The sequence below is a fragment of the Pinus tabuliformis genome, chromosome 4_2 (assembly GCF_031772625.1).
Source record: "Pinus tabuliformis cultivar Carrire ecotype Pingquan chromosome 4_2, CPIR1, whole genome shotgun sequence".
Taxonomy (NCBI): Eukaryota; Viridiplantae; Streptophyta; class Pinopsida; order Pinales; family Pinaceae; genus Pinus; species Pinus tabuliformis.
Genome location: NC_142304.1, coordinates 702,205,906 through 702,218,408, shown reverse-complemented (window position 1 = coordinate 702,218,408; position 12,503 = coordinate 702,205,906). Strand labels below are relative to the sequence as shown.

Genomic DNA, 12,503 nt, shown 5'->3' with positions numbered 1-12,503 from the left:
GTTTCTCTGTACAATCTCCTTGGTTGTCCAAAAACAAGAATTGTGGCATAAGACATGTCCATTTGGAGAGTACCCTTCAACTTTACAGACCAAGACCTTGATAAAAGCATGCCAAATTTAGGGGGAATATCAGCAACAACAATGTCCATCACTAAGCTCTTTGCTTGGATTTGAGTAAGAGAGACTACCAAATCCTTGATCAAACCCAAACATTTCACCTTACTAGAATCAAAAGAGAAGAGATCTTTATAAGGCCTTGTGATATCCAATCCAAGCTTATCCATAATCACCTTCGGCATTAAATTATGTGAAGCACCTGAGTCTAGAATTGCATTGTGTAGAATCAGATCATGCACATTCAAACTGACATAAAAAGGTGGGACATCTCCATCTTGTGAATCTCCATCAACTTTTGGACCAAAAAGCAATTCAGGATGATCATCATTCAAATTGACAGTGTCTGAAACTTCTCCTATCTTCAATGCTTTGACAATTTGATTCTTGTATACATCATTCTTAATCAGTTCATTAAATGGAATAGAAATTTTGATTTTAGATATCTCATTTTCTAAACTGAAAGATGATTGACTTTTCTCTACTCCTTGATGGTTGTTTCTCTCTTTTCAAATATTTCTTTTGGAGGGTCAACGTTCTTCTGACTGGATGTTGGTGCCTCAGCTTGGCCTCTCTTCAGAGGATTCACTAGAACTTTCCTGTTTCTCAAATTATATTGTCTTTGCACCTCCATGATAGAAGCGCAGATTCAAGGGGCTCTTCCCTGTAAAATGCATCAAAAGTCTAAAATGGTACTAGTATATCTTCCCAAACCTACACTCACAGGTAAAATATCTTTGATTTGCTTGCAAAAGCTTGCTGTGGTTTTCAAGTAAATACTCCTTAGGGACAATGAATCCATACCCTTTATCTCTATACTCAGGCTTCGGAAAATACTTATAATTAGCAATGTTAAGAGGCATGCCCTTGAACCACTGCACTCCCTGAAGAGAAATCTCTGTTACAGTTGATATTGTGACATCTAAAACTGTAAAGGTGAGCTCTCCAATCTTAACCTCCAACCCATTAAAATTCATAGCAAACTCCTTAGTAAGTTGTACATTGTACCCTTGAATTTTTTCACAAAATCTTATACATCCAACTTGCTCAAAGGCAACTCTAATTGTTGGGTCTAAATCGATGAATGTGAGGTCTTGGGGTTCAAACCTGGCAATGACACATCCCTTATGTCTCTTTCTATCTGGGGTTGACATGTGTTTTTTTTACAGCAGAGGTATACTCTAGGGCTTCTAAAATGCAATCTTAGTGTAGGTAAATTTTGTGCAGCAAGTAGGATGGTAATGATAAAAAGGAGCTCCAAAGCAAGGTTGTGTAACAATTGAGAATGGAAAACCCTATGAAACAGATCAATCAACACAAAACACCTCTCAAGAACCCCAAAAAGCAATTATTGTCTGCTTAGTCACAATGGCAGAATTTAAAAAACACAGGCACAGCGCCAGAAGCACAGCGTATGGAAGAAACAAACTTCATGATCTTTGAGTTAAGCGAAGACCAAGTAAGAGGCTTTAATTTACTTGAATGATATGGTAAACTTCAATATCAAGGTTGCAGACAAGAATTTGGGTGTTTGGCAAGGATAGATATAAACATTTATTTAAAAAATAAAAATAAAAACATGAAAAGCAGCACACAGGCAATTGAGAAAATACAATACTGATCACTAGCCTCACTACACTCTATTGGACCCAACGCACACTCACTGAGAATCTTGTGCTACTATTGTGGATAAGCACCTCACATTATGCTCAAGTTGTAACTCTCCTAAAGCTAAAATTGATGACCAAAATAAGCTCATCAAGTAAATTGAAGATAAGTGACATTACTTTAGTTAACTATCCTATCGTTAACTCTTTACTTTAACTCAAGCACAAGTCATGAATTTAGCTTACCTTACATGCACATCTCATGCATATCACATGAAACACATCAACATGTGTGCAACTCACTTGAACACTCTGCATGTTGTATGCAAGCTCCTAACGAGGCAAATCAAGGTCCAAATCAAGACACGAGACTAGAAGTACCTTCCGAGATACAAAGTTCAACAATGATGATCACTAAACAGAAGTAAAAGATGGATGAGTAGGAGACACTATGTAAGAATGCCTAAGAACCTGGCTTCACAAAAAAGAACTAAAGTAATTCAAGGCTCTATCCTGTAGGACCAATTGGAGCATCCAGCTAACAAGAAATTCTCAAATCTTCAATGAAAAACACATACCCATTTTTCATTGGTTCTCAAAAATTAAATCTAGTTCTTCAAGCTGTAAATGTTTGTAAAACAAAAGAAAATTAGACAAAAAGAGGAAGTGGTCATTGATAAATGCCAAGCATGGGTTTTTTTTTCAATGGAGCCAATCAAGGTTGCCTCAGAATCAGTAGCGCAGGTGGAACCTTGTTTCTTTCAGATAATCAGTGTCAAGTTTAGACAAGGATTAGGAGTAGGGGCAAATACCTACGCTGAGTTTATGGCTTTAAGATTTCTTTTTGTTAATTTTAGGTATGTTCTAAGCTTAGAGCAATTTATTTCAATTTTCACAGTTAGCTCGATATCTTTTCCAAATTAGCAATCACATCAGCATTAAAGTAAACTGCAGATAGAACATAAACATAAATCGCAAAGACAAGCCAAGACAAGAGGACACAAGATGTGGCACTAGCAAGGGACAAGCCCCAATGTGGGGAAACCCTTGATCAATTCTTCTTATATGTTCTTCAATAGTTCGGTAGAGAGAGAGATAGTATGTTTACAACAGAAGTCAACACTTTGACTTATCTAGATAAGAGCATACATCATCTCTAAGAAGATGATACATGAGATCAGTTGAAGACATGCTGCTTCAACTAATTATCCAAGGTGACTCCTTCACCTATCGTTGTGTTGCATTTCATCAACATGTTGCACCTCACTGCGCTGCACCCATCATCACTATGTTGCATCTCATCACGCTTCATTAATCATGATTGTACCCATCATTGTACTGCATTATGTGCCATTGTTGCACCATGTTGCTATCCTGACCTATGTGTTGGCTGCACCTTGCTTGCTTGTTGTCCCTTGCTTGCTTGTTGTCCCTAGCATGCTTGTTGTCCTTAGCATGCTTGTTGTTGCATGCTAGTTGTAACATTGCATGCTTGGTGTATTTGCTATTGAGTACCATACAACTGTCCCAATGTTAGTTAGTTGTCCCTTGCATGTTGTTCTCCTTCGAAGACAAATGCTCCGGCTGTTTCAGCAATTCCAGTTGTCCCTGGCAGTTCCGGCTATTCCGGCAATTCCAGTTGTTCCTAGCAGTTCCGACAGTCCCAGTAGTTCCAGCTTTTCTGACAGTTCCGATATTTCCAAATTTTTTGGCCTTTTCGGTAGTTCCAGTTTTTCCGGCATTTCCAACAGTTCCGGATTTTTTGGCTTTTCCAGCTTTTCTGACAATTCCGTCTTTTCCAGCAATTTCGGCTTTTCCGACAATTCTAGCTTTTCTGGCAATTCCGGCTTTTCCGACAGTTCCGATTTTTCTAGCAGTTCCGGCTTTTCCAGCTTTTCCGGCAGTTCCGATTTTTCCAGCTTTTCCGGCAGTTCCAACTTTTCCGGATTTTCTAACAATTCCGTCTTTTCCGGCTTTTCTGACATTTCCAACTCTTCCGGCAGTTCATGCGTTTCCGTTAGTTCCGACTTTTCTGACTTTCTGCTCTCTAGATCAGGGCAACGTTATTCCTTAGGATCTCTCCTCCTACTAAAACCCAAAGACAAGTAGAGAGAGGAAGAGATCCCAAGTGTGTTGAAATGACTTGAAGGCCACCTCTATTTATACTAAAACGTTGAGCACATGTGCGGTTTATTTGGTTGTTGTCCAACCTTGACGAATTGTCTTATAACACAAATAAATTCATAACTCCATGAATTCTTATTGGAATCAGATGATCTTTAGATCAATCCTACACCTCTCGATGAGAGGGATCCAAGAAAAATATCAGCTGCCATAAATAAGATGACCCACATGGAGTTTGGCCCTAGTTTCCACTTTTAACAATCCCTCTCAACTAGGGAGAACTCCATCCGTTGATCCATATGTCCAACTGTACTATCTCTGCCATCAATGCCCTACACTGCTCTGCTCTGCTTTAATCTGCTGAGCTCTGCTCTGCTTTGATCTTCTGCTCTGTTGAACCATGAAGAAGAAGAATTGATCGAGAATGTCTCATACCATTCTCTACTGACCCGAAGTCAGTTTCATCTGAAGAGAGTGTGTCACATCACTCTTACTAACCCGAAGTCAGTTTTTTTGATCCCAGATCAATATCACAAGAGAGTGTCTCAAACCACTCATACTGATCCCAGATCAATTTCATTGAACCCAGATCAATGTCACAAGAGTGTCTCAAACCACTCATACTGATCCCAGATAAGTTTCATTGATCCCAGATCAAAGGAGGTCATCTTAGCATAAGGAGTACGGTAGATACAGCGATGCGTCCATCGATAGTACTACCATGGTCCCTATCCTCATTTCCTGGCTCATTGATCAGATGAGAGGTATTTCCCAAGAGTCCCCGACTACATGGGTAGGATGCCTCAACAGGAAAACTAATCATCCTGTCCACAGGAGAACGAATCATCCTGTCAGTGGATACCATGGAGAACTAATCATCATGTTCCACAGTCGCCACAAAGAACAAATCATCCTGGCCCACAGGAGAACTAATCATCCTATTCCATAGTCGCCACGGAGAACAAATCATCCTGGCCCATAGGAGAACTAATCATCCTGTTCCACAGTTGCCACGGGAGAACTAATCATCCCAGCCCACAGGAGAACTAATCATCATGTTCCACAGTTGCCACGGGAGAACTAATCATCCCGGCCCACAGAAGAACTAATCATCCTGTTCATAGCGCACCACCAGGGGAGGGTGAGTCGCCCTGTGGTCGTATGTTGCTCCAGTAAATACCCCAAGCCCCCCAGAGCTCAATGCATGAAACATGCAGGACCCTTATAAGAAGGTCTCTCAACGACTCCAAGTCGTTCGAGAAAGTCAAAGATTTGACCTTTCCCCAGGGCTTTGACAAAATGTCTACGACCTGTACATCAGTCTCAATGCGATGGAGCCTCCTCGCTCATCGACTTACCATATCGCAGATAAGGCAGTATCTGATGTCTATCTGCTGGAGCAATCATCGAATACGGGATTCCTCAATAATCGAATCCCCCCTCTGGTTGTCACAAAGAATCACAGTGGTATTCATCATGTGTACAAACAGCTCACTTAAGAGCTTCTGCAACCATGCAACTTCACACGAGATCATACTCGTAGCTATGTATTCGGTCTCAGCGGTGCTTATAGCAACCGACTTCTACTCCCTGCTCATCCATGATATCGAAGCGGAATCCAAAGAGAACCAACACTAAGAAGTGCTCTAGTGATCCTCCACGTTGCCTACCTAGTTAGCATTCGAATAATCATGCAGTTTCATATTTCCGGCAGTGTATCTTAATCCATGAGAAATTGTGCCCCGAAGATGTCTCAGAAGATTCTTGGCACCAACCCAGTGAGGCTCAACCAAATATGAGCTCACCATGCTAACTGCAAAACATATGTCCAGACAGAAGTTCACCAAGAACATCAACGCAAATGAGTTTATGAAACTCAAAGGCATTTCCGAAATCTGGTCCAACATCACTACCATATAACTTCTGAAAGTTAAGATCCTCGAGATAGTCACAGGCTTGCAATTTATCATTCCACATCTGGAATCCAACTCCCTCTTACTTCTGCAAATGAGAGGGTTTGCACCTGTCAGAAATAGGTCGTCCTCATAAGGTGCTGGTATGAGAGGTCTATCATCCACAACCTTCAAACAATGGTTTGGATCGACTTCACTCTTAGTGAATCTCAGCTTCATATGACAGCTATCAATCCTCTCATACTACGCCTGGGGAGTTTTGCTTCAAGCCATAGAGGGCTTTCTTCCACCTGCATATGTGAGATTCCTAATCATCAATCTCAAACCCCTCGAGTTGTTCCAAACCTGTGGACCTGCTACATGAGGGGAATGGTCCCCTTGTAATATTTTCCTTCGGTACATTTCAGACATGTACTTTCATGCTCTTTTTGAATTCAGGCATCCCTGTCACCATTTGACTCACAGACCTTCGGTGTTGTGTCAATGGACATGGTCCCTAGTGGACTTCCTACAACTTGATACAACCCTGAACTCAAAAACATCTTTAAAAATTCTATTTTCAAACACGTACCTTTCCATCAATGAGTGCCACCTCGTAATCTTTGACTTCTATTGCTGAAATGGACACCAGGTTCTTCTTGCGATCAAGTACATAAAAGAGATTCTGTAAATGAATCGAGTTACCCTCATTCAATTGAGGGGTAACATTCCCTACACCCTTTCTGGGATAGGTGGCATCGGCTCCAAGTATAATCCCACAATTGTTTCCATCTCTAACAAATTAGAGAGTGCACCCTTCTATCTGATGAAGTGCCTAGGGTTCCTGGCTTTCTTTGAAGAGTCGACCATTTCCTTGATGACCTGCATTACCTGTCATTCCTTTGATCATTGAAGATGTCCCTGGAATGAATGTTATCTTCATCAAGAGATGTGTCTCTGCCATTCAGACACTCCTTCGCATAATGGCTGAATTTATTACAACCAAGGCATCCGCCTTTCCTTCCACCCTTAGATCCGGACTTCCCATTGAAGTGATCTTTAGGTAGGCCATCAACAACTTCTGTTGCGCCATTCTGATAATATTCTTTGCTTCGACTTCACCCTTGGTGAATTTGAAGAGGGATGAGGAATCCACTTATCCTTTTGTCCTTCCCAATTGTCTTCGGTGATTGCTCTTTCACTCTTGCTTGGGCATTGTCTTCACCTCAGCTCCGATACCATTTTAATTTTAGGTATGTTCTATGCTTAGAGCAATTTATTTCAATTTTCACAGTTAGCTCCATATCTTTTCCAGATTAGTAATCACATCAGCATTAAAGTAAACTGCAGATAGAACATAAACATAAATCGCAGAAGACAAGCCAAGACAAGAGGACACAAGATGTGGCGCTAGCCAGGGACAAACCCCAATGTGGGGAAACCCTTGATCAATTCTTCTTATATGTTCTTCAATAGTTCAGCAGAGAGAGAGAGATAGTATGTTTACAACATAAGTCAACACTTTGACTTATCTAGATAAGAGCATAGATCATCTCTAAGAAGATGATACATGAGATCAATTGAAGATATATGTTCTTCAATAGTTCAGCAGAGAGAGAGAGAGATAGTATGTTTACAACATAAGTCAACACTTTGACTTATCTAGATAAGAGCATAGATCATCTCTAAGAAGATGATACATGAGATCAATTGAAGATATGTTGCTTCAACTAATTCTCCAAGGTGACTCCTTCACCTATCGTTGCTGCATTTCGTCATCATGTTGCACCTCACCACACTGCACCATGTTGCACCCATCATCACTATGCTGCATCTCATCACGCTTCATTAATCATGATTGTAACCATCACTGTACTGCATTATGTGCCCATCACTATACTACATTATGTGCCATTGCTGCACCATGTTGCCGTCCTGACCTATGTGTTGGATGCACCTTGCTTGCTTGTTGTCCCTTGCTTGCTTGTTGTCCTTAGCATGCTTGTTGTTGCATGCTAGTTGTCCCTTGCATGCTACCTGTAACATTGCATGCTTGGTGTATTCGCTGCTAAGTACCATACAACTGTCCCAATGTTGGTTAATTGTCCCTTGCATGCAGCTCTCCTTCGGAGACAGATGCGCTCCGGCTGTTTCGGCAGTTCCCGGCAATTCTGGCTATTCCAGTTGTTTCGGCAGTTCTCGGCAGTTCCCCGCAGTCCTGGCTGTTCCGGCTGTTCCCGGCGATTCCAGCAGTTCCGGCTGTTCTGGCATTTCCAGCTTTTCCATCATTTCCGGCTTTTCCGGCATTTCCGGCGTTTCTGACAGTTCTGGCTTTTCCGACAGTTCCAGTTGTTCCCAGCAGTTCCGGCAGTTCCAGCTTTTCCGGCAATTGCGACTTTACCGGCTTTTCCAGCTTTTCTGGCTTTTCTGGCAATTCTGGCTTTTCCGGCAGTTCCGACATTTCCGGCTTTTCCGGCTTTTCAGGGAGTTCTGGTAATTCCGGCTTTTCTAGCATTTCCAGCTTTTTCGGAAGTTCCGGCTTTTCCGGCAGTTCCGACTTTCTGCCCTCTAGATCAGGGCAACGTTATTCCTTAGGATCTCTCCTACTAAAACCCAAAGACATGTAGAGAGAGGCAGAGATCCAAGTGTGTTGAAATGATGAAGGCCACCTCTATTTATACTAAAACGTTGAGCACATGTGGGGTTTATTTGGTTGTTGGCCGACCTTGACAAATTGTCTTATAACGCAAATAAATTCATAACTCCATGAATACTTATCGGAATCAGATGATCTTTAAATCAATCCTACACCTCTCGATGACAGGGATCCAAGAAAAATATCAACTGCCATAAATAAGATGACCCGCATGGAGTTTGGCCCTAGTTGCCAATTTTAACACTTTTAAAGTGTGCTATGGACAAAAATGTTAAGCGTTTTTGGATCTTTGGATATTCCGCCTTGGATTTCAATGTTTCTTATAGATTAGATCTATTTCTGAACAAATAACTGTGCTGATTTTATAGCTTTAAGATTTCTTTTAGAGTGTTTTATGGAAAAAAATATTAAACATCGTATGATCTTTGGAGATTCCAGCTTGGTTTTCAATGCCTCACAAATTCAATGTATTTCTTTGCACAATCCCTGAAAAAAAACAATTAGACATATAGAGGATGTCTTCATTGATAAATCCCAGGCATGGGGTTTTTTTATAGAGCCATCAAGGTGGCCCAGAATTCAGTAGTACAGGTGGGGATCTTGTTTCTTTCAGGTAATCAGTGTCAAGTTTAAAGCAGAATTAGGAGAAGGGAGTCGGGACAAATACCTATGCTGAGTTTATGGCCTTGAGATTTCTTTACAGTGTGCTATGGACAAAAATGTTAAGCATCCTCAGACCTTTGGAGATTTTATCTTGGTTATAAATTGGGTAAATGGGGCAATTCAGCGATCCAAAAGCACTCTCTGACCTACTGGTGAACAGTTAAAAGAGATGGCAAACTTCTTTGAAACCATTTTTTTACACATGTTTAGAGAGCTGAATGAGGAAGCGGGTTCTCTGTGAAGGAAGAACAACAGGTAGTTGAAGGTACTTTGATCCTGGAAGAAATTAGAGAAGGAACGCCACATATCTTCTATCTCTTGTTCCAGATTCTGAATCTTACACTTTTCCAATAGAAGATGATAATTCCTACAGGGACTTATCAGATACTTATTTTTATGTGATTAAGATGATCCTACTTTTTGAAATCAAGACTTCTTAGATTCAGGCCGTTGGATTGGTTTTCAAAATATCCAGAACCGATAACTTAAACTTTTGAAGAGAAGACTAGAGGCTATTTTCACTGGAGACAAGGAAGAATTTCAGCCTTCCTAGGGCTGGTTTTGATGCCATTAGTATAATTGAGTTCAAAATGCACATAAAAATTGTAATTTCCGTTCTGCTATGAATAGAAATGTCATTTTTCTCTTTGGAAAAAGAGAGAACACAACTCAAACATACAACATACCACAATTTAGACAACAAAATTACAATTTTAATAGTGCTGATTATTGACAACAATGCAAAATTTTATTTAAGGTGGTTTAAATTTTATCTTCAAGTTAGAGTTGACCTGAAATCCTTTTTCAATAAGGGAACTGCATTTACTGCACAATGTTTTGATCAACACATTTTCAAGGTTTACTTGACTTGTATTCATCAACATATAGATTGCATAGGGGTAATAGTTTCCAAAACATTTATCCAAATTTTGAAATTCTTAACTTGAAAACATTACATATGCGATGCTATTATGATGAAATTACTTTGTTTTTCAATAGAAAGAAATAGAGAAATCATGTTGATGTGTATGCATAGTCAAAACCATAAATGGGATTACAAAAAAAAAGTTTAATGTGAACATTGAGGCCCAATGGGAGAAGCCAAGCAATGGAGGGCATGTAAAGAGCCAAGCAATGGAGGGCATGTAAAGAGAAAGTAAAGATAAACTTCTACCTTAGCAAGATGCTCGGAAATAACTACATTGACCTCTTCAAAACTAAAATTGCGTGTCTCGTACTCTCTACCTGCCAGAATAGCATAAGAACAAGTGAGATGAAATAATGATGCGTTTTGATTTTCATGCATGAAAGAAAAAATCTAATCCATCATAGTTATTACAGACCAATAAGATTGATGACAACATTAGACTTTGCCATCACTGCCTTGATTGAGCTCTCATCCCGTGGATTATATTTCATTGGAACAATCTGAAATTGACAATAATGTCCAAACCCCAGTCACATACAAAAAGTGAAAGTTTAACACATTATAAATTAATATTATCAATGTAAAAAATAAAGGTATGAAAAACCCACGTATATGTTCCTATAAGGACAAAATGGATTAAGTTAATGAGAAAACAAGCTTTTACAAAATTGTTTCATGTTTCTGATGCATGCCTGAAAGGAAGAGAGAAAAAATGCAAAACAGTTCAACATTCAAATTACAAAAGAATTATACCACTTACTTGTCCTAGATCACCCATAAGTTTCAAATGCCTGGGTGAATCCTCCGAACCTCTAAAGGGAACCAGAACTTGAGAACCCGTCTTAGCTGCACATTGATAAAAACAGTGAGCAACAGTGCCTAAAGCCAAAGTATTTGTATAATGCAAAAAAAAAACCAAAAACACAAACTGTGTACAAACAGAGACATTATTGACACTACAACAAACAATGCGATATACCAAGTTGCTGCACAACATATCGACCGAGGAAGCCCGTGGCTCCAAAGACGGTTGCAATGATACCGCTGACACAATGAATCACAGATGATCATTAGTTAGGGTATCTACTTCAAGATCTCCCCGATCACTGAAATTGTTTTTATTACAAAGGAAATCCAACTGCCATTTCCATGCCTGGTTTTCACTGTTTGACCATCAACATATATTGAATTGATGTCTCCATATCATAGACGCTCTATGGTTACAACCTAGTGGGGTTAGACGAAAACCTGACAGATGATCTCCCTCCGGTTCCCTTGCGAATAAGGTGCCCAATGCCCTTATCAGTCAGCGATGATGCAGACCGCGAATGATCGAACTTGTAATCTTGAAAAAAATATTATCCATTCAATACGAAAGCATAAATTAACCTTGGATTTAGAAGTTCAGAAAATAAAATGAAAACTTCAGAAATGGATCATACAGCTAGCGAATTCACATGATTCATGCAGCCTACGACATCCCTTTTTAAAGCAAAAAAATCTTACCAGATGAAGCTCCCTGGACAGGGAAAGCATACCGCAGTCCCAAAAACGCATTACCGCCCATGAGAGGGCGAAGCTGGGTGGCTCGCCTCGCAGCGGGCTGCATTGTGATGATCTACACTTTCCGTTAAAGAGGATCGATCAATCTTCACCGAAAGCACCTCCTCTGCCCTAACTCTGACCCTAACCTGAACACACACAAATATTTGTAAGCATGCCAATTCTGCCTGGAAAGGAAAAAATAAATGCCGAAATCGACGGAATGCACCCAATATAATAAATGCAAATGTCTTTGAACGAATACCAAGCCTATCGACAACGATGAGATGAAGGTCGATTGAAGCGTTAGCCATGCCTTCGCGAATGGGCACAAAACCACTGTAAAAATGTCGGAATCCGCCATCAAAATAGTCAATTAAGAGCACGCATGATACCTGGAAAACATTTGTATTCCGGCAAGATGTAGAGGAGTTTCGAACCTGTAAATTTCTGAATGCGTGTACGAACTCCAGAAATCAGAGGAATTCTTTCAAGGTTTGGCACCTTCGAAACCCTAAAACCTGACAAATAGAAAAGGATTCCGTCGCTCAGTATTTTAGGGGAGAATCAAGAATGGGTGCTGATAATGGTGGAAGGAGCAACGTTTACGTTGCCAAAGATTTAAACGAAGGCTCTGCCAGCGTGGAATATAGAGATCTTAAAAAAGTTTTACCGGTGTGGATAATAAAATTTGAACTTTACAATGCCAGATGTTAGCGGAATAAGTTGAATTGTTTAACCTTAGGTTATATGTTATAATTTGGTTTAATTATTTTTATTTTGGTGGAGTTTATTGAAGTTATTTTGGTTGAAAATTAAGTTATCCTGTACTCAAACATAATTAAAAATGGGAGAGAATTATACAAGGTTTTTCGTTAATGAAAAAGGAGTTAAAAATTAATATATCTAATTTTTTAATTAATTGTAAAGCTAATTTATATGATTAGAGGTCATTTATTAAATGCGAGACATTGGAT

The 12,503-nt window shown here is 39.8% G+C and overlaps 1 protein-coding gene across 1 annotated transcript in view; it reads right to left on the bottom strand.

Moving 5' to 3' along the window:
- The window catches only part of LOC149171437 (NADH dehydrogenase [ubiquinone] 1 alpha subcomplex subunit 9, mitochondrial-like), a 45,888-nt gene extending 33,738 nt beyond the window's left edge, over positions 1–12,150 (bottom strand). Inside the window, exons 1-8 of the mRNA XM_089424081.1 lie at positions 11,967–12,150; positions 11,792–11,865; positions 11,491–11,675; positions 11,233–11,329; positions 10,964–11,028; positions 10,745–10,830; positions 10,400–10,484; positions 10,231–10,301 (exon numbers count right to left, since the gene is read on the bottom strand). Of these exons, the coding sequence (XP_089280207.1) occupies positions 10,231–10,301; positions 10,400–10,484; positions 10,745–10,830; positions 10,964–11,028; positions 11,233–11,329; positions 11,491–11,593 (507 nt within the window). The 5' untranslated portion in view covers positions 11,594–11,675; positions 11,792–11,865; positions 11,967–12,150. The remainder of the gene's footprint in view (positions 1–10,230; positions 10,302–10,399; positions 10,485–10,744; positions 10,831–10,963; positions 11,029–11,232; positions 11,330–11,490; positions 11,676–11,791; positions 11,866–11,966) is intronic.
- Positions 12,151–12,503: the final 353 nt, after the last annotated feature.